Genomic DNA, 21,348 nt, shown 5'->3' on the forward strand with positions numbered 1-21,348 from the left:
TTTTGGCAACAGTAAACTAGATGCGCTATGCAACGAATAAACATTTATATCTTTTAGAATTACATTTTCGTTATGACGGCATTATCAACATTCTTGTTGTGCAGCAATTCGATGAATACTTCACTGCGGAATGAAGTACGCCAGATTTTTAATCATGTTTAAAATATACAGCCATAATCATAACATAATATGACGTTAGATAAGAGAAAATTCGCATTCAAGCGGCACGATTTATGTATCTAGTAGTGAACATTTTACAGCTTTAGATAAGGCATTTGCCAAGGCAAATTGTTGCTAATTTTCCAAAAATTAAACAGCGTAAATTCGCTGTTCATAGTATATTGTTGATAAGAAACTTAGATATGTATTTTGTTATTCCACGAGACTTGCAGAAATTATGTGTAAAGAAGAGGCTGTTCATTTGGAATTTTATCTGTTGTAAAGTTTCACGATAAGACTAAGGAGATGTACGAAAAACAAATGCGTTTTGAATTAGTGTAAGTAGGTATCATGCGGTAAATGCGGACCTTTTTTTCAATATTTGTCAAGGAAATATTGACAATTCCTCCAGAAAGCACCTTTTTATTTAACAACGTCATTGAAATAGCGACCAGGCGGAAAACATCCGAATATGGGGGATATTTCTCAACAAACAAACTACACTCAGAAAACCAAAGAAAAGTATTTTTATTATAAGGCAAAAAATGTTCCTTGGATATCCTCTTTTGACCAATTCCAAGACCATCTCGTCATTTCCTACCTCGTCGTTAAGCTGTGAACCACTTGATCCAACTCATCAGATAGGCATTTCGGACTCACTCGGTAGGTATTCAAAACTCGAGCTTACATACATAAATGCGGGTGAATGATATGACAAATGTACTAAAGATTTGTATTTATCGAGCGGAAGTGATTGTAATACTTTCGTATTATCAAGAATGGGTAGCACCTGATAACTGAGAAAGAGAAACAAAATCATAGGTTACAGCATTAATCTGTTTTCGTGTTGAAATCCAAAGCATTTTAGCTCGTTACCTCGATTTGGGCTGAAATCATATCCGGGACACAGAATGGATATTTGATTGGACCTATTAGAGGGAGTCGATTTCTGAATCTCCTCAGAGATCCCGGATCTCCCGAGACTCGATTTTTCCACACAGTTTTCGCCCCAGGCCCTGATTTTCTCTCTAGGGTCTTATTCAAAAAGTCTCCTTCACTCGCTACTATGAAAGGATCCCAGAATACTTTTGGAACTTTTACATAAAATCGGAATAAAAAAAAGTTGAAACCATGTCTGACTTTCGCCTTATCGTGAGCTTGACATTCACCCAACATAATGACTTACGCAAAGAATGCACTGATAATTTGAGATTATTAAGACTTGCTATTTCCTATCCGCTAGTGATATTAATTATGGTTGCAAATACCGATATTTCGGGAATCACTTCATCAGTGTTAACAAGTCCTGATCAAGGGAACAGGTGGTTCCGGAAATATCGGTTTTTGAAACCATAATAAATAGTACCAGCGGATAGAAGAAAGCAAGTCTTAATTATTTCAAATAATTCAATCGCTAGAAACACCGCGAAATTACACCTAGATTTGATGAATAAAATTTCAGAAGAATATACTACACTTCCTTGAGAAGAGGCTTGCCACAAGGTCGAGGCATGAAGTATCTTTCCAATCTTCTTCTTTTTCTTCAGCCTTTGTCCCGTTCACAAGCGGGGTCAGCTCGTCGTGATCGGTTTCGCCATTTGGCTCTATCGAATACCTAATCTGGGTGCAATCTCGAGGCTTTTAAATCCCCATCCAGCGTATCAAGCCACCGTTGCTTAGGTCGTTTACCATCGACTTCGATGTTCAGACCAATCTTGGCAAGTGAATTCTCGTTGGCACGAATTGCGTGACCATACCATCGAAGACGCCTCTCTCGCAACTTTTCTACGATCGGTGCAAATCCATAACGATCGCGGATATCCTCATTTCGGATGTGATCTAAACGTGTAACGCCACTAGTCTAACGAAGCATCTTCGTCTCCATTACCGCAAGACGCCGTTCATTGTCTTTTATAGTCGGCAAACACTCAGAACCATAGAGAGTGACTGGACAGACGACATTGCGGTAAATTTTAGATTTGAGACGTTCGTTGATACGTCGATCACAAAGAACACCAGTTGTGGAACGCCACTTCATCCAGGTTGCGTTAATGTGTGAAGCAATTTCATAACGCAGTTGTCCATTGGCTGATAGCGTTGACCCCAGGTATTTAAATCGCTTAGTTCTGGGTAGATCACCGCCGCTGACAGTGATCATGCCTGTTTCATGGGGATCAGTTGTCAAAAATTTAGTTTTATTTAAATTCAATCTGAGAGCGTGTTGCATGAGGCGATCATTCCATTTTTGAACAAGTTGCTCGAGATCATTTTTGCGTTGGATATCCCGTGTGACGGTGTCCATAACAGCAACAAAGAGGAGTGGTGAGAGGGCGCTTCCTTGATGAACATCAACAGCGACACGAAGCGGTTGAAGTATCTTTCCATCAAAGTGAATATTTGAAAACTCGCCAATGCCTAGAAATGCGATAGGAGGCATCGCATTATCCGGATGAAGAAAAGGAGACGAATATCACCTGCATGGGCGAAGGAAGACGACACGAGAGCGAATTCAATAAGAAACTGCTGATAAATAAAATCTGGATCGAAATATGAGTAATTGATGTATCTTATTTAGTGTACAAGGATATGTGCATATATTTTTGGTGAGAGTGAGTATTTTTCGATAACAATAATTTAAGATGATTAGGGAGATAAATTCCAGAGAATTTTAACATTTCTCACGAGACTGCTAGTTCGTCTTTATTGGATCCAAATAACCATAATTTTTCTCAAAACCAATAAGGCAAGTGAATGTAGATTTGTTAAGAAATCTTGAAGTGTAACAGTTCTAATCCCCCAGGCATGGAACTCATCTAGAACTAATGAAGGATTTAACTCTCTTCTTTTAGTACATCACTAGTAAGTAGTGATAAACACGGAATATTTCGAAGACTGGAGAATTATATATAAAAATTCTGTAATATACTTTAACAGAATTTAGTTTAGGAGATCCCCTCCCCTAACAAATCTTCAATGTTGTTTTCAGTATGAATTTCAGGTCAGAAAGTTAATTTTTCAAATGGTGGGCAAACTCAGAGATTTTTGAAACGCCAAAATATTACTCACGTCAAGCCTGGAAGAGGAAGTCTAAGGGACCAGCAGGAAAATTAATTTGAATATTTGTAGCTCATCCTTTTCCCAATCGAATCCTATTCTTGTGTCCCCTTCCGAATCCACATCCAACCTCATAACCATCCTTAACCCTAAATGCATTAAAAAAAATTCATTGGTCCTTCCTTATTTTATTGCTTAAATGCTGTGTGTAATTTTCGTTTTGTGAACAATTAAATGCATTTTACCTAAGCTATGCCGGCTCAAACAAAGGGGCAGCATTGTTCTGGATATTCTACCTCACGGAAACTCGGATTTCGAGGCCAATTTTGGGGAGTGTGAGAAAACAGATGCCAAAGGAAAAAGAGAAGTAGAACGTATAGTAAGTGTAGGTGGGAAATTGAAAGTGATAAAAGACAATTTTTTTAGTGAAAATGAGGGTACTGACAGGTGGAGATGTATCTCTGGGTTTTTTTGGATGTTATTCAAAAAGGGAATCGTGTATTGATTTCATCTTTGCATAAAAGTTGATTTCATCTTTGTACTTAGCCTGACCCAACGACAGTCTTATCCATTGAAGCAAAATCTGCCTAATCTAAAATGATTTGTTGTGAATCGCACACGAAGTTCCTAGTCCTGCCGTATTCTGACTTAAATTAGAAAAGGGTGAAAAAGATGCCAAAATTGTGATTAAGCAGCGCTCGCATGCCTAACAAGACGACCAGAACAAGCCTCTTCTGATCAACTCCTCCTGAACTCCCGCAATAATTCTCATTTTTGATTTACTGGATTTCAATGTTTGCTCTTGTGTTCCGATGGTAAATTAAGCCGTTAAGGAAATCGCATCCGTTGCGGGCCCAGTAAAGTCTCTGAAACTCGCGGAAAATTCCTCGGAGAAGGGACAGGTCAGGAAATAAGGCATTTTGTAACGCATTCTCGCTGGCGGAACCAACTAAATTCCGTTCACGTCAAAAAGGGCACGCTAGGCAGTGCAGAATTTCACAATATCTAAAGATCTGCATTGTTAGACTGCAATTTTCGACTGAATTGGTTATTGGTTTTCTTCTACATGTTTCGAAAAACTTATCCACATAGGAAGTGTTAAAATTACTTCAAGATTCGAAAGATCATATGAAGCTCCTCCTCTCGAGGAAGAAGGTACTTTGCATCTCCTCAAATTCCGCTTTAAAGTGAGAGGTCAAGTAACCATGCGAAACTTTAAGTCAATGTAAAGTATGCATAATATGACGCAATATTTTCATTTTTCCTTGATAGATTATGGTAGTTTACTATTCTTTATTTTACATTATTTACATTAAGGGAAAGGAATTCCCTTTCATTTTCTTCCCAGCTTCCGTAAGGCTCACAGTTGAAGAAGGGCCACATTTTATGGCTAGGAGCAGCTGATTTAGAGTGTGAACTCCGTAGGCCTCCGTCAGCCTCACTGACCCTCAGGCAAAAGAAGTATCCATTATGAAGCTTCACTTCTCAATAGCGGGTCTCCAGTTTTCTCGGCTTCTCGTGAAGTTTTGTACATGATATGGGAGAGACTTAAGTGCGCGAAGGACCTTTTCACATCCTCGAATCTGGTTAGCAAAGAGCCAGTAGAACTGCACTTAAGTGTTCGCCAACCTGGACGATCACCTTTCACCACTTTTCTGATATTGGAATGACTCTACTTTCGTGATTAACCATAGCCAATACAGATAACCACTCTGATCATCCCTAGCTTTTACGATCATCCCGATATATAATACATATTTCCTATCTCGAACTTACAAATAGCCAAAGACATTATCGTCAACTTATCTTTTTTATTACTATGCTTAATGCTTCTGCTGCAGACGTTGGGCTAAAAAAATACCTTAATGACATCTGCCTCTAACAAGGGAATAATCGAATTTGACATATACGGAAAATCAGCTTCTGCACAGAGAACAATTCCAGCAGCATCACACGATTCCTTTTCACAAAAAATGGCGGGATACAAGCCAATGTTAACCACACCATTATCAGAAAAACGTTTGAACAGCGAGACTTGCGACCTTATTGAAATTTCAGAAAATAACTGCTTCGGCAGGAGGACGATTGAAAAATTAGATTAATTCGCATAAAAATGAGGGGAAATAATTTGACGGCACTTTTCACACAAGCAGGTCCTATAAAAAAACGGCGGGTACCTATCATCCACTCCCAAGGCAGCTACTAGGTCAAAAATCTTTTAAAGAAACACATTGAAAAAATTTCTAGGAGCAGATCACATTAACTGAAGACACGAATAGAAAGCGCCAACAACCCCAAGAATGACAGCAAGAAAAGCGGAATCTACCAGATAACTTGTATGGATTACGAAAAATCATACATAGGGCAAACCAAAAGGGAAAAATTTCGACATATGAGAAATAAAAAATATTTTTCGATATTGTCGGAAAAATGAGTCTTTCCTTGGTTTTCTAACTACTTCCGACTTAACTGAAGGACGCTTTGATGCGTTATGTTCGACATAAGGGTCTTTTTCGATTATATATACCTCGTTCTGGACAAATTGTCTAGCACGTATTTTAGATATCCTTTACAGGGCAGTAGATTGCGAGCAATGTCCGCATTGTCCTTCCAAACCTTAGTCCAAGCTAGTAAGGTGACTAGAAAGGAAAAATAGGGTCCCCGTCCAATATTCACCCTTTCCGCATGATTTTTACCACGGGTCCGAGTTTCGTCTCCACGATCTTAATTCTTTTCATTCATTCACTGGAAAAGGTCCTAACAAGACCCCAAGTCAAGGTGAGGCAGCATACGCCGAGGGCTGCGTGGCCAATGGCAAGCTTGGTTTCAAGTGTGTGGACTCTGAATGCCTTGAGCACCTCTAAGTTTCAAATAAACTAATAAACTTACTCTGGTGGCCAAGCTAACCAGGGTGGACACTTTTCCGGATTACTAGTAGGACCAAGGCTTGGGCTCAACAAAGAACAAGTCGGGAAACCGGAAGCTAGACGCTTCAGGTATGAAAGGTTTTGTGTACTTCTTTTATAAGGAGATTTGGGTGTGCATTTGTCCCATTAGCATGTAGCACGTAAAATATGCATATATTATGTGAAAATTTCCACTTTCAAGTGATATTGACTTTCATAGTCTTGAATTTGCAGAGAAGCGACAGCTTTGACCTAGTATTACTTTGTTAGTAATAGTGCGATTTTCACCAAATTTGGCAGGATGATGCCCTATGCTGTAGCCTATACTGTTGCAAAATTTTGTGATTCCAGGGTGAACTTAAGGGGGGTTTTCCTGTCAATTACTAAAAATTATAGTAATGTACTATTATTAACTTTATTTGAACAGGTATCGGTATGGAGGGTATTTCGGAGCCTAGGCACCATATAGTGACAGCCCCCTGATTTTTTTCAGATTTTTCGGTTGGGTAGTTTCTGAGAATGGGTTCGTTGAAAAAATGACCACTTTCAACCCCCCGCACCCCCCACCTTTTCAACAAATGTCAAAACTAAGACTGGTTTCGAAAAGTACTAATCGAGACCTTTAATTTGATACCCCACATGACTATATTTGATGAAAAAAAAATTTACACCCTCCCTTTGCATGTATGGGGACCCCCCCTTAAATTTGTCATAAAAGGATGTAACTCACTATATGCGTGAGCGTTCACAGTTTCCACCTTTCTACCAAATTTGGTGCCAATCACTACAACCGTCTCCGAGAAAAATGCGTGTGACGGACAGACAGACAGTAAACCGATTTTAATAAGGTTTTGTTTTACAAACAAAACCTTAAAAATGGTGGTGATGTCAGGCCTCTGTCGACGAGCTGGGTGTAGTGAGCACCAGTCATAATATTCTTAATCCAAAAGCCTCGACGTCCAGGGTCCCTTCAAAAGCGAGGAGTGATAAGAATGTCGATCACAAGAAATTAGTAAAGAAGCGGAGCGAAGCTAGATTGTCTTTTAGTGTGGAGCGGTCCTCTGAAGTCCTGATCAGGAGCCAGTATAAGGAGGCTATATTCTGAGCAGGATTACGAAGAATATGGAGGCGGGTACTGTTGACGAGCGACAGTACATCTTTCATCTTCCTAACTCGGGGAACTGTGGCGGTTGGGAGGTGGTCCTTGATTTCATCGTACGAACTAACAGTAGGATTCTTAGGGTGGGGAAGGGCCTGCGTGCCTGACCAGAGGTCCTTCCCAGATCACACCGCAAGTCTGCAGGTGGATACTTTTCAAATTAGATCCCGCTGCAAAGATCTCCAACCCTTTCAGAGACCCCATGAGGGTCGACTGGAGGAAGTTTGGTCAAGCTAGATGGGCATGACAGACGAACTGGAGTCAAAGCTCGGAGGTCTGCAACAGGCATTCGAAAAAGCCGACAGTCTTGTACCCTGTTAAACATAGCAAGAAGACATCACCACCGTGGTAGCATGAAGATTTGTCCACCATAAGGAAGCTGACCAGGGAGATCTTCAACATATGCTACACAGAAGGATTGTCTGAAGAACAAGTCGGCCAAGAATACTGTCAGTAAACGATCCTGATTGGATTATGGTCAGAGTGTTGAAAGCACTAATGAATCTACGAAACTCAGTAAGAACATAGGAGCTCATCCCATCTTAAAAATCAGAAGGCTCCTGGACGGAGTCTTCTGATGAAATCTTAGAACTGCTGGTTCAGATGAACTTCTCCGTCAGCGAGGAGCGAGTCGTTTGAGACTATCGAATTGATAATCGCCGAGGATAAATTCGACTGGGCTATAAACAGCTTCTCCGCATATAAATTTCTGGATCCAAATGGCAAAATTCTAGTCATGATACAGTAGTGGCAAGAAAGGATTGTGCCGAGGCTTGCTGAGATTGACCGAAGCTATATCAATTTGTAACACACTCTTGGAGGCGCGCGTGTGGTTTTCATACCGAAAGCGGGCAGGCAAGGCCATTAACCCACGAAGGACTTTCGATTAATGTAGCCTCATGTCTTTTATGTTGAAGACCTTAGAGCGTGTCCAGAACATCCACTTAAGGACGATTATGGAGAGAACACTTTTCTCCAAGCATGTTTACCTTAAACCGCTCTCCACGAGGTAATAAGCACAATTGAGCGGTCACTCCAGTAAAAGCATTCTACTCTAACTACCTTCCTGGATAGAGGGAACATTCAACAACGTTGGTACCAACGCCATCTAAGAAGCCTTAACCCGTATTGCATTGCAAAGGTATGTTACGCATATCCATGCTAAGAACCAGGATAATCCAGTCTGATCTGGAAGGTAGCCACTTGACCAGAGCTATGAGCAGAGATATCCCCCAGGGTGGCGCCATCTCACCGGTACTCCGGTTGATAGTGATGAAAGAAATTCTGTGCATATCGAACAGTGGTGGGGTGCGCATGCCGACGAGTTGGTGATGTCAGGAATGCTTCTCTCTGTTCTGAGTAACATCATGGAAGGAGCGTTGGGAAAGGTGCACTTGTGGGCCGCAAGATGGCATAAATCCAACCAAAGGAAACTGATGCTAGACAAGAGTACCTGAATTCCCTCTCCCGCGGCTAAACGAATAAAGACTGGTTCTGCCTTCCAATATAGAGTATTGGAGATTGAATATAGAACTGGAAGTTAAGAAGGCCTGTATAGTCTTCTATGGCTGCAAGAGGACCTTTGCAAAAAAATGGCGTCTCCGGCGGAGGATAGTCCTCTGGATGTACACAGCCGTGGTAAGTCCCATCCTAACGTACAGTTCTATTGTGCAGTGATAGGTACAGAGCAAAAAGTGAAATAGAACGGAGGATAGTCCTCTGGATGTACACAGCCGTGGTAAGTCCCATCCTAACGTACAGTCCTATTGTGCAGTGATAGGTACAGCGCAAAAAGTGAAATAGAACGAAGCTTAATAGGATTTAATGAACCGGGTGTCCAGATGCTACCGGGGCTCTGCAGTTCTGCCCGGCAGATGCTCTCAGTGTTCTCTTATGTCTCCTAGATGTTGGAAAGCTCCTGCTGCTACAGTAGCATCCTAGACAAAGTAATTCTGGAACCCTCGCCATTTCCCACGAGTCGATGGGGAAGTTTTCTCGGATACACATAGTATATCCAGACGGGGCTCTGCTCTTGGCAGTCCTTCGGTGGGCACAGTATGTATCCCGCTGGCGACTTTTAAGGGTGGAATCTATCCACACTGCTTAGCAGCCGCGGACCTCTATATGGCGCAGGCTCACCACCTCTGCCAAGTCAAGGAGAATTTTGCCCGCATATAACAAAACTCGATCGCAAGACCCCTTGTACCAGAAGCACGCAAATGCATACAAGACTACGGCAGTTTGCACTGGGTACTGGCCGATAGGAGACCACGCCGCAAGACTCGACATACCCTACAAATTGCATTACCGACGCTGCGGAAAAGAGGGGAAAACATTTAAGCACTTCCTTTGCGATTGCCTGTGTGATTGAGGCTACGGACACTACGTAAACCTTCTGAAGGAATTCAGAAGCTCAAGGAGATCTCTAGCTGCAGGATGGGAGAGCTGCTTTCCTTTGTTGCGTGTCGGCTCTGAAGATTTGAACTAGCTGGACTCTGCTTATCTTAGAAGTTTGTGGCACCAAAACAGCGCAGCGTAGCGCTATTTGAGCCCTTCGGGACGGCCACTGATATCTATTTACCTATCACGTTTCCAAACTCACGTCAATAAAGCAAAGGATTTTATCGTAAACCTTTCCAAAAATGCACCTTTTTCCTGCAAACCATATTGGAATCTTCTGAAACACCCGAACTTCTAACCTATTGTTGGAAGGGCCAGGAACTGTTCTGATAAGCATTTAATTTTCGAGCACGAGCGTGAAATGAAATGCTTGCCTTTTTTGTATCAAACGAGACTGGGATCATGGTTCAGTAGCTTCATGAAACTCTTCTCCATATAGGAAGGTTTTAAACTGATAAGCTTCGTAAGCACCCAGAAGAGAAATACCGAAAAGAGTAAGATTTACATTGCGACTACCGGGAGATTAAGCAAACGCGGTAAAAGACATTTTTTAAGCTCCAATAGCTTATCTGAGTTTATCCTGTGACCCTAGAAATTGTCAAATGTCGGTCTGCTTTGAGAAGGCAGAGATACTCGTGTTCTCCTTTTTATCCAGGTACTTTGGGGTTATTTCTCTAACTTAATCGGCAATCACTTTGACTGCTTTATTGATATTCATAAGTATACAGCGAATTGGTCCACTGGTCCTATAAAGGGTAATAGACAAAAATTATCCTGGTCTTCCTTTCCATCTCAGCCCCAACACTCCCATGAGATTTTTAATGACTCAGATATTTTTCGAGTGCCGGTTGCTTTATGAAATTAGCAACACGCCTCAACATAATTCTTAGAATATCTTTCCACTCGTAGGAACCTTCTTTTTATAGATACTTCTAACAATATCATTCTGTTCGAAAAGTTTATTATTTTTGTCAGCAAATAATAATAAAAAAAAACTCATAAAAGTCGATTGTTTGCCCAGCATTTACACAAAGCCTAACTCAAATACTTGAAAACATTTACAAGATAGAAGATAACCTAAGCATTTCGGCAAATATTTCGTGGTTACCACCGTTAAGACAAAAACGTTGACAGAGGTGCGTGCCAATAGTGCTTGTCTTTTAGAAGAAAAATATTTTTATCTTTTCGAAAAGTATCTTCAGACAGAAAAAAAGTATGAGGATGTTTGTGGGGAAGAACATAATACCTGACAAATCGTTACTGAATGAATGGAATGCGTACAGAAGATACCAGGAAAAATCTATGACTTTAGGGGAATCAAGGGAAAGAGTGAGCTTACACCATTTACTACTTCCTTCTTTTCAAGGGAAGGATGGCTAACATATTGTTCTAAAGAAGTTAGGCTCCTTCGAACCTTGGATTTTCAGGAAGTTGTCGGAGCTTTCAATGGTATTTATTGGATTGGATTTTCCAACAAATGGGTACATTAGGAATGTAGAAACTTTTGATTGGTATCTTAAATAAAATAATTGTTTTTTGCTTAACTTCTTCAGAGAAAAGGAGGACATAACAACAACATAAATTGGCGGCAGGAATGCTCCAAAACTCCCAGTTTTCCCTAAGCAAAAATAATTCCATGTTGACAATAATATAGTCATTACTTAGAACCAATATTCAACGAATTCCAAATTTCCTTAGGAAGCCCAACGTACGTACAACTATGTATCTTAGCAATTGTCGTAACTTGTAGGGTTTTGTTTTGTAGCTTAGGCAACAAATTCCAGTCACGATTTGAAAATCCAATCAATATTGTCTCGCACGAAAGGCTGACCATGACTGGGATACTTTTGTTGGCGGTAGTAGACTTATTTTCAGCGTAAAGGCTTAGGTTAGTGTTTAAACCTAATTCACTATTGTTTATTCGAAAAGATAGATTCCTGACCGTTATGTATGAAAACAATGCAATGTATTTATGAATAGGAATAATGGCCTGATTCATGGTTCCAATAAGTATGGAGAGATGTAAGCGTTTACGAGATAGGAATGGCTGAGGTTGAAAAATACTCACCTTAGGAAGAGACGCCAGAACTTGCTGTTTTACATCCCAAACAAGACGATCGGCGGGAAATTGTAGGCATTTGTAGACGTTTAATTCTGGAACGTGGATGCGAACAAGGAGCCAACCATCTCTGGGCTCTGGTGGTGGATCGTCATCGAAGCCTGATGTTTCCATTTTGTTTATGGTTTAGGAGTGAATTAATGTTATGGAAAGTTTGTTTTGAATGTTTGTCGAGGGGTTGTGGTCGCTTGGGAGTCTATGTAGCCTTTAGCTTTTGCGTATCTTAAAATATTCAAAATTTTCTGTTTCTAGTGTTCGCTATGATGACCAATATAAAACATGATTTGGTTGATTTAGGTGCTTTTGATGGCGTGGTTTGTGCAGCATAATATCTTGTTAAATAACCTGAAAAGAGACAAAAATTACAGTTTAGTTCCATCTTCAAAACACTTAAATAAATAATTATAAAGTATCAGTATCAGCATCCTCAACAGAAGAAAAAATTCACTTCTACCTGGTCTAGGTTTGCACGATGGATTTCACTTGAATATTATTCGCACTCATGCCCTGTTTGCGATTATATATTATATAAATGGAGCGATTACCACCTGCCGCCACTTTCTCCCGATTTCAAGTGCGCAAATTGGAAACACATCTACCTGGCCCTCAAAACTAAACTTTAGTCCCTCCTACTCCCATCCAACAGCGCAGTTCCCAACGACATCATTGACCAAACGGTCTGTCAATACACCGAAGCAATTCGGCACGTATATGACGAACTGACCCCGTCACCATCACCCCCGGCTCTTAAGCTACCGCAACCTCATTACCCTTCCCGATATTCTCCACAATCCTCTCACCTCCTTTTCGAAATCCGCGAACTGAACAATATCTCCACAACCGGTTTTCCAGCACCGAATTATACGTACAGGGAACTCAGGAAAACCTGTCCGCGTTTAGGTAAAATCGGTCCAACGAAACGCGATCCTATCACAAAACATCCTCCCATATAAAAGATAAACGTCACTGCACCCTCCACTTCGCGGGAACCCCGTTTCTACAACGAGGTAAGCGGAAAAATCTCCAAACTCCTTTCCCCATTCCTAAACCTAGACAAAATCTCATCATCCAAGCTCCCGACAGGGCGTCCATCGCTGCCTCAAAAAAAAAAAATTAATAGGACTTGACAAAATCCCCTCCATCGAGAATCACGAAATGCACCCTTAGCATTGCTTCCATCATCAACGCCCACTTCCCAACAGATTGGATGAGTGCTCGGATAGTTCCTATCTTGAAAAAGAATCAGAACCCTCTAAATCCCGATAGCTACAGGCCTATCTCGATCCTTTCATCCTGCGCCAAGATCTTTGAACATATCTTAAAAACCATCATCGACGAGCACTGTGACTCCAATTATTCTATTCCTGAGTTTCAATTCGTCAACCGACCTAAACACTCGGTTGAGCATGCATTCCTCGTGCTCAAGTCGGACGTCCTCCTGGGTCTCAACGGGAGAGTGCCGTCCATAGTCTGTCTCCTCGACATAAAGTAGGATTTCGACACCCTATGGCAATACGGACTCGCTTATAAGTTTTCCAAAGTCCTCCATTTCCATATCCGCACCTCTGCCAGCTACTACTTAGCTTCTTGACGGGCAGAAATCCCTCAACTTCTTATCCCTATTCAAGTCCCGCTGGTATCCCTCAGGGATCAGTCCTCTCCGCTACCCTCTTCTCCCTGTTCACTGCAGACCTACACAAACCAACCAGGCACTACTCCTAGCTTCCTTTCCCGAACCCCTCCCCCATGCTCCTCATACCATCCCATATCCTAGTTCCTTCCCCCGCTCCCCCCAATGAAAGCTGAAGGCGATCACTCCCCCTTAAAAAATGATGGTGGCTAAAAATCGAGCTTTTTGATATCTTTATGATAAAGATTGAATTTTGAATCCAACGCTGTTAAGGGAATGTGGAAGATATGGAGGTGTTTCGAGGTATTAGGAAGAGTACGAGGGCGGTCCGATAAGTACTTAGCCTCTCCGCCCGATGGCGCTACTATCGCAAGAAGTATTTACTGTCGTGTAGAACATTCTCGTAGACGGGTACTGTCAAAATTTTAGCCGAATAGGACTTGTAGTTTTGTTTTTAGCGCGTGTAGAAGCGGGCGTGCGGGCGAATTTTAGAAAAATGGAAAAAGAACAATATCGGTCGGTGATTCGATTCTTGTTTTTGGAAGGGAAATCGCGCAGCGAAATCAAAGAACGCTTGGATGCTGTGTACGGTGACGCTTCTCCTTCGATGGCGACCGTCAAAAATTGGTTTAATGAATTTCAACGTGGTTGCACGTCAGTTTTTGATGAGCACGCCCCGGTGCCCCGAAAACGGCTACTGCGGAGAAGAACGTTACAAAAATCCATGACCTTGTATTGGCAGACCGCCGATTGAAGGTACGCGAGATAGCCTAGACAGTAGGCATCTCAAAAGACCGCGTGGGTCATATCCTGCACGAAATTTTGGGCATGAGAAAGCTGTCGGCGAGATGGCTGCCGCATTTGCTCACTCCGGATAACAAGCGCAACCGTGAAACCACTTCAGAGCAGTGTTTGACGCTGTTTAAGCGCAATTCGAAGGAGTTTCTTCGTCGTTTCGTGACCGTCGACGAAACATGGATCCACTGGTACACTCCAGAGACCAAGGAACAGTCGAAACAGTGGACTTTACCCGGCAAACGTGCTCCCAAGAAGGCAAAGACTGTGCAATCGGCAGGAAAGGTGATGGCCGCCGTTTTCTGGGATTCACAAGGTGTGATCTACATCGACTACCTGGAGAAGGACAAAACGATCACAGGGTTGTACTATGCCGAATTATTGAGCCGATTTGACGCCGAATTGCGGAAAAAACGGCCGCATTTGGTGAAGAAAAAAGTGCTCTTCCACCACGATAACGCACCGGCTCACACTTCCGCCGTCGCCACGGCCAAATTGGTCGAATTGGGCTACGAACTGCTGCCCCATCCACCGTATTCCCTAGATTTGGCCCCGTGCGACTATTATTTATTTCCTAACTTGAAAAAGTCACTCGCCGGGCAGAAATTTGAGTCGAATGAGGAGGTTATAGCCGCCACGGAAGCCCACTTTGCAGACCTCGAGAAAACGTATTTTTCAGACGGGTTAAAGAAGTTGGAGCATCGCTGGGGGAAGTGTATCGAGTTAAAAGGAGACTATGTCGAGAAATAAATCGCCACTTTTCAAAAATTTTCGTTTTTTTTTTGGTAGGCTAAGTACTTATCGGACCGCCCTCGTATGTTGGTAGAAGCGGGGATTTTCTTTTTTCGAACCTCTTTAAAACATTATGGGATTCGCCTATTCTTAAGCGGGTATGACGACATCGCATGTTAAATTTTGATATGTCAATGCAGTCTCTTTTGATATATCTCGCCTCGTGCGAATATATTTCTTACCCTTCCCTTTGGAGACAGCTGGTGCTGGAACATCACCTTAAGAATATCAAAATCTCAATCTCCCCCCTTATTGCTGATTTTCTGATTTGAGTTACTTTTTAAAGTTTTATGTAAAACAAAATCTTATTAGAACACTCACTCACTCACGCATACAGTGAGTTACATCATTCTACGTCGAATTTAAGGGGGATGAAAAACCTGAAAACGAAAACAAGACGCTGCTACTGGCTGGTGCCTAGGTTCCGAAATACCGTCCATACCGATACCTATTCAAATAAAGTTAATAACAGTATACCATTAGTAATTGACTGCAAAACCCCCTTTGAGTTCATTCTAGGATTAGGATTTTAATTTATTTTTATTTATTAAACGCATAATAAACAGAAAAAAAAAATCCAATTACATATTGCCCTCAACAGGAGGAAAAAGCAAGGATTATAGTTTACGCTTAAAATTAAAGTGCAAAAAGGAGTCCACGGGACTAAGCTGTAGTGTATTATAACTCCGACATAGACTCGGGATCGGAGAATGGAAATAGACTTCGAGCTTCACGAAGGGCACACCGAAAATGTGAGCATCACGCGTGTTGTATGACGTATTATGTAGAATGAAATCAGCAGATCCATTAGGCCGGTAGAGAGTTTGAAGAGGGTGCAAAAATGGAGGAAGATCCTACGATGTTGGAGGAAAGAGAGAAGGGTACGTAGACGAGCGGGACGAGGTTCATCTTGAAGAAGAGCGAGGAGATGAATTTGCGCTGTATCTTCTCTAGGGCAACAAAATCACAATTACGGAAGGGGACCAAATCACGAAACAATACTCAAGGATAGTTCTCACGAGGGAGTGAAAAAGCAGTATGGAGGGTTGGACCGAGGTGAAATCTGTACAGTGTGAAACCTGATATTTTGGAAGCACGGTTGATGATATCGGAGTAATGGCTGACAAAGTGGAGTTTATCGTCGAAGGTTACGCCCAGGTCGAGGATAAAGCTCAGATAGGACAGAAGCAACCATCTAGAGAGTAGGAGAAAGGAGTGGAAGAGGTTCCAAGCGAGTAGCACATCGAGTGGCGTTTGCTCACATTAAGACCCAACTTATTAACTGTGCACCAATGGATCCAAGTATCCAGATTTGCTTGCAGGGAGGTGGAAGCCATTGGGGACGTAACAGAGGGAAACAGCTTGAAATCTTCGGCGTATAACAACCAAGGACAAGTGAGGATAGAGAGGAGGTCGTTAATAAAGAATAAAAATAGAAAAAGCCCTAGAATGGATCTTTGTGGCCCACCGAAGGAAGGGAAAAAAGGACTAGAAGTGCAACCATCAAAGGATCGGAAGGAGAGGCAGAGAGGAAGGAGGTAAGCCATGTAATAAGTAATGGAGGAATGTTGGACGGCGCGAGTTTGGACAATAGTATTTTGTGATTAACAGAATCGAAGGCCATAGAAAAGTCCGTGTAAATTGCGTGGATGAGAGAGGCGAAATAAGGCGATAATTCACAGCAAGAGTATGGTCACTGCTTTGTGTATGCGAAAAATAACAGCTTCTTTCCACAGGCTGAGAAAATGACACTCATTGAGGTTCTTATTGAAAATAATGCAGAGAGGAAGGGAAATAAACTTAGAGGTGTTAATCAGGAAGAGGTTGGAAAGACCATCGGGGCCGGGTCCGACATTGGCTTTAAAATAATCAATCAGGTACTCCACCAAAGCGGGAATAAGGAAGGGAAGGGCAGGAGATTTGGAGGATGCTGTACTCAGAAGGGAGAGAGAGGAAGAAAAGGGACAGGAGTTATGTGCCGAGGAGAAGTAACTGCAAAGTAAATCATAGGATAATTGAGGAGAGGTAGCAGTGGGGTTGGAGAATTTGATGAAAGTGGGAGAGGACTGGGAGGCATTGCGGGCGTTACGGATGTGAGACCAGAAAGGATTCAAGTTCTCACGCGCTAATTCTATTTCAACACTGTCCATATAATTCTTCCTAGACTTAACTATCAGCAACTTAGCTGAAGATCGTAGAGCGTTGAAATGGTCAAAGTCTGTACGGTTTCTAGTGGATAAACACTGTTTCCTCGCAGCTTGCTTCAGACGAAGTCTTTTATGGATTTCAGTGGGGAACCATAATGCGTAGGAAGGAACGTAACTAGCAAGGTCAGCTAGAATGGAATAAAAGGAGGAGAGCGCTTAGTCGCAAGTTAATAGTGAGAGAGACACAGTAGATTTACACCAGACCAAAGTTCAAACCCTCAAAGTTGGCCTTAGAGGGCTTGCGCATAGTATGAGAGTTAAAGGGGTGGAATCCTGCATAGAGCCGATTTCTCTGAGCTTCAGTCATGTAACCGGGATCTTGACTAATTGACAATAAACCCCAAAAAGCGAAGGATAGGCCTAGAAATTCCTCGACCACGACTCATGTCAAGTGAGCATCATGCTAGCCGTTTTTCCTTACTGTCAATGGCATATACCACTGATACCACTGTGGGTTAGGGCTGTGAGTTTAAGCCGTTTATTTCTGTCTTCTTCTACGGTTCTACCGAGAACATATTGTTGGTCCTTTATATTACGGTTTCTCGATACTTTCGGGACGAAAAAGTTAAGGACCCGACTTGGATCCTCACTAATTGTTTTTTTCCGGACGTGAGGTATGACTGCGTCCTTGTGAAAGGTCAACTCGGAATGATCCTTTGACTACTCTGACGCACATTGGCACATTACAAGTTTCACAGTGTGAAAACTGGCTGAAAATCGCATCAAATAGTCAGTATTCTGCTGAAGAAGGTTTATAGGACTATTGTGATATAGTTACAGATACGGAAATTGCGCCTGATGAGGAGGCAATTCAGTGAAAAGTGCGTTGCGTTACCTGAAAACTCACCGTGGTTTCAATTTAAAATAGATAGGATCAACCCTTGAGACGCCGCTACTAATTATTGTTTGACCCGATTAGAACATGAGAACCCTCCTCCTTAAATTACGATTTTCAAGTGTTAGACTTTGTAAATTTTAGACGACGCTCATTTTAGACGCTGATCATTTTAATTGGCTGAGACATCGTGGTCTCAGTAGTGGAGTAGATCGAATCCGTAACAGAAGCATTCGTTCTGCTTTCGGTGTGGCTATAAAGGCTGAAGCGTTTACGAAAAAACCCAACTCGGTCGAACGTTCTAGTTCATTAATATCTACCATAGGAGCAGATTCGTGAACTATTGAAGAGTTCCACGGATCTGCAGAATGCAGATTAATACGAACTTACATTGTGAAACATTTGGAATAATAACTGAACTTTGCCTCCGATTTCATGTAGATTGCTTTCAGTTCACATTCCGCATCACTCACTGCTTTCCAAGTCCCAATTCCCATCATAAAAATTCGCGGATATCCTGTTTTTATTATGTCTCTTCCACGACCATGTACCATCAGCACATTATTGATATTAGCTCTGAGCAGAACAATGCGAAATCTACCCGCTCTTGCTCTCCAGTTGGGTTATCATTCCACCCTTTGCAATAAAGACAATAGTTCCCATTACCCCATTTCATATGTGATGGCCTCAATGGACCAATTTGCATGTGATAGCAATATACGCAGAAGAAAGTTGGAGCTGAAATTCATTGTGGCTCAGTGGCTCTGTGGTGTGGTTATCGATCAAAGCCTGCGTGTGTAAGAGTGACGACAGATTGGGAGGAAGGGGTGGTTAATGCATTAAACAACTTCCGACAAGAACCGGATCCAAAACAGCATAATTGAAATCTACTTTTCCAATTTGATAAATTTGTGTACGATGAAATGGAAACGGGTCGTCCGCTGTGGGATAGAGGTCGCAGGCTGGATGCTGCGAGGAAATTGGCTCAACGGGCAATTGAGTTAGTGGCATAGTGAGTGTCGCTTTTAACCAGTGGATGCAGTGACCCGAAAATGTCATGACAGGACTCCATAAATTAACGTCCATGTTGCACTTAATTGCATCCATATCGAGGCATGATCACGTCTCTCCTAACAAAAGTGCTGCATCAATACATCACCTAATTTATCTAAATGTCTAAGCCGTTCAAGAACAAAAGCATCGAGTACGGAGAAACTAGAACAAAACCGCTTTATCGGATTAAACTTTCCATTGGGAATACTAGCGCAGATACAAACTTAAGCAACAATTTCACCATACACGACATTAGCTTCAGATATTGGAACATTGTTTGCATAAAAGTTCCAATGGCTCCAGCCAGACTAACCTCCAGGATTTTTGGACCAATTTCAAACATCCTGTGTCGACCATGTCTGCGACATCTACAACGACCCAGCTTTTTCCCATTCCGAATAAAAAACTTTGCAGGACTCTTGCTAAAATGTATTTTTATCTCTTGCGCTCATGTCACTGTTATTGCATCGCGTCGCATAGTCGCGTAGTTGCTGGGAATGTATCTCGTAAAAATTTAGGATAATTTATTACGATTTTATGTTATTCAAGTATCCGTTGGAAAACATTGGGATTTTTTTTATGGTTGGAGACAGAGTACTGGATCTTTTCGTAGTGAGATGTGGACATAGCACTGAAGATTTTCGATGTCGAAAACTGGATTTCGGTGGGATCTAGTGGAGCGGGGGTGGCTAAGTGATTGTCTCATGAATGAAAGTGGAAGATGTACTGATTGTTTGGGTACTAGAAATGGAATCATGTTTACGGGATCCTTGACGTGTCTCCAGTTTTTAGCAGATTATCTACTAGACTACTTTTTTGTCACATTTTACTTATGTTCCTAGTTTGCAAGTATGCAGAACACGTAAATGGATCCTCTACTAATTTGGAGGTGTTTTTTGAAACTAAAGCAATTTGAATGGCTCTTGTTTGATGATGGGTATTTCTGTTGAAAATATCACCAGCATTGCCGTGGAATTTACTTTGAAATCTACATTCGACAGCTACCGTCGTCCACTTTCCCATACCCACAGAAGTTACGCAGCACGGGAAAACCAGGCGTGAGAATTTCACACGTCTTATCTCTATATGTTCTCCAATGAGGGGAAGGCGACATGCATACACATCCCTTATTTAATCAGTCAGGGAAAAAGTCAACAAAAACTTGGACTTATCAAAAGCATATCTACGCCCTAGGTCGCTTCATTGCCTCGTCATACCTCATAAGAAATTATCAAATTTCCAGGTTAATTTTCTTGACATTGACACACTCAGATATGCTATATCCGCTGATTAGTCTGCGGTTTACCTGTAGCGGGAAGGTGTATGTCTACGTACTTTAATTGAGTAATAGGCGGTGTCGTGCTTGTACTTTATTTGCTTAAGCAATGAACCCAATGACAGAATTTCGTCGCTTATCCACTTGGCAGAAACGTATGGTATGTGGAAGGAGTGTTTGTGTCAATTAAGATTCAATGCTTATTCGTATGGATATTTGCACAAGCCTCACATAGGGGTGTACGTATGAATATTATCAGGTGAAAAAAGCAAGTGATAAGGGTGTGGTAAGAACGCGTTTTTGATGTGCCTTTTGATGGGAGTAGATGAGCACACTTATGAATGATTGCTCATTTTGTCTGAGGCGTATTTAATTCTTAATGGATTGGGCCTAATATGGACTTAACATTTTTTCGGATAAGATTGGCAATAATTTAATTTAATATAAAGCCAGAAAATCGTCTACGGAAAGATGCGGAAAAAGACCTCAACAAGGTGCAAGATCAACGTAGGTCTTTAACAGGAGAGCTGAAGAGGAGGGGAGGGTGGGGAACTCAAGAGACTTGACACTAGCTTTGCTAGTATGGTCAAGGGTATTAAAATGGCTATTCATCCGACTACTTTCTGTAAAACAAATTTGTAAGGGGAATGTCAAGATTGCCTCTGATACTGCAGAATAACCTAGAACCATAACAAGTGCCGGGCTGGGAAGCAACGAAACTGCAGGCCCACAGTGGGACGATATACCAGGAGCACAACAAAGGAAAGGATCAGCAGATTGCTTTGACGTAAGAAGACAGAACATTTCGATGAAATTCTGCGTAGTGTTAACAATAACATTATGAAAAACAATATCAGATGGATAGGATAAGTATGTACTATCACAAAAATGAGATCACTGCAAAATGTCATATCACAATATTATCACAGACGCCATCCAAAATATCACAATATGAGTTAACAT

At 41.7% G+C, this 21,348-nt stretch overlaps 1 protein-coding gene across 5 annotated transcripts in view; it reads right to left on the bottom strand.

The window, feature by feature from the left end:
* Positions 1 to 21,348, bottom strand: part of LOC119656288 (SH3 and multiple ankyrin repeat domains protein 3) — a 561,166-nt gene that overhangs the window by 344,157 nt on the left and 195,661 nt on the right. For all 5 annotated transcript variants that reach the window (XM_038062721.1, XM_038062722.1, XM_038062720.1 and 2 more), the window contains exon 5: positions 11,747 to 12,142. In XM_038062721.1, the coding sequence (XP_037918649.1) occupies positions 11,747 to 11,911 (165 nt within the window). In that variant the 5' untranslated portion in view covers positions 11,912 to 12,142. The remainder of the gene's footprint in view (positions 1 to 11,746; positions 12,143 to 21,348) is intronic.

This window comes from Hermetia illucens, chromosome 4 (assembly GCF_905115235.1).
Source record: "Hermetia illucens chromosome 4, iHerIll2.2.curated.20191125, whole genome shotgun sequence".
NCBI lineage: Eukaryota > Metazoa > Arthropoda > Insecta > Diptera > Stratiomyidae > Hermetia > Hermetia illucens.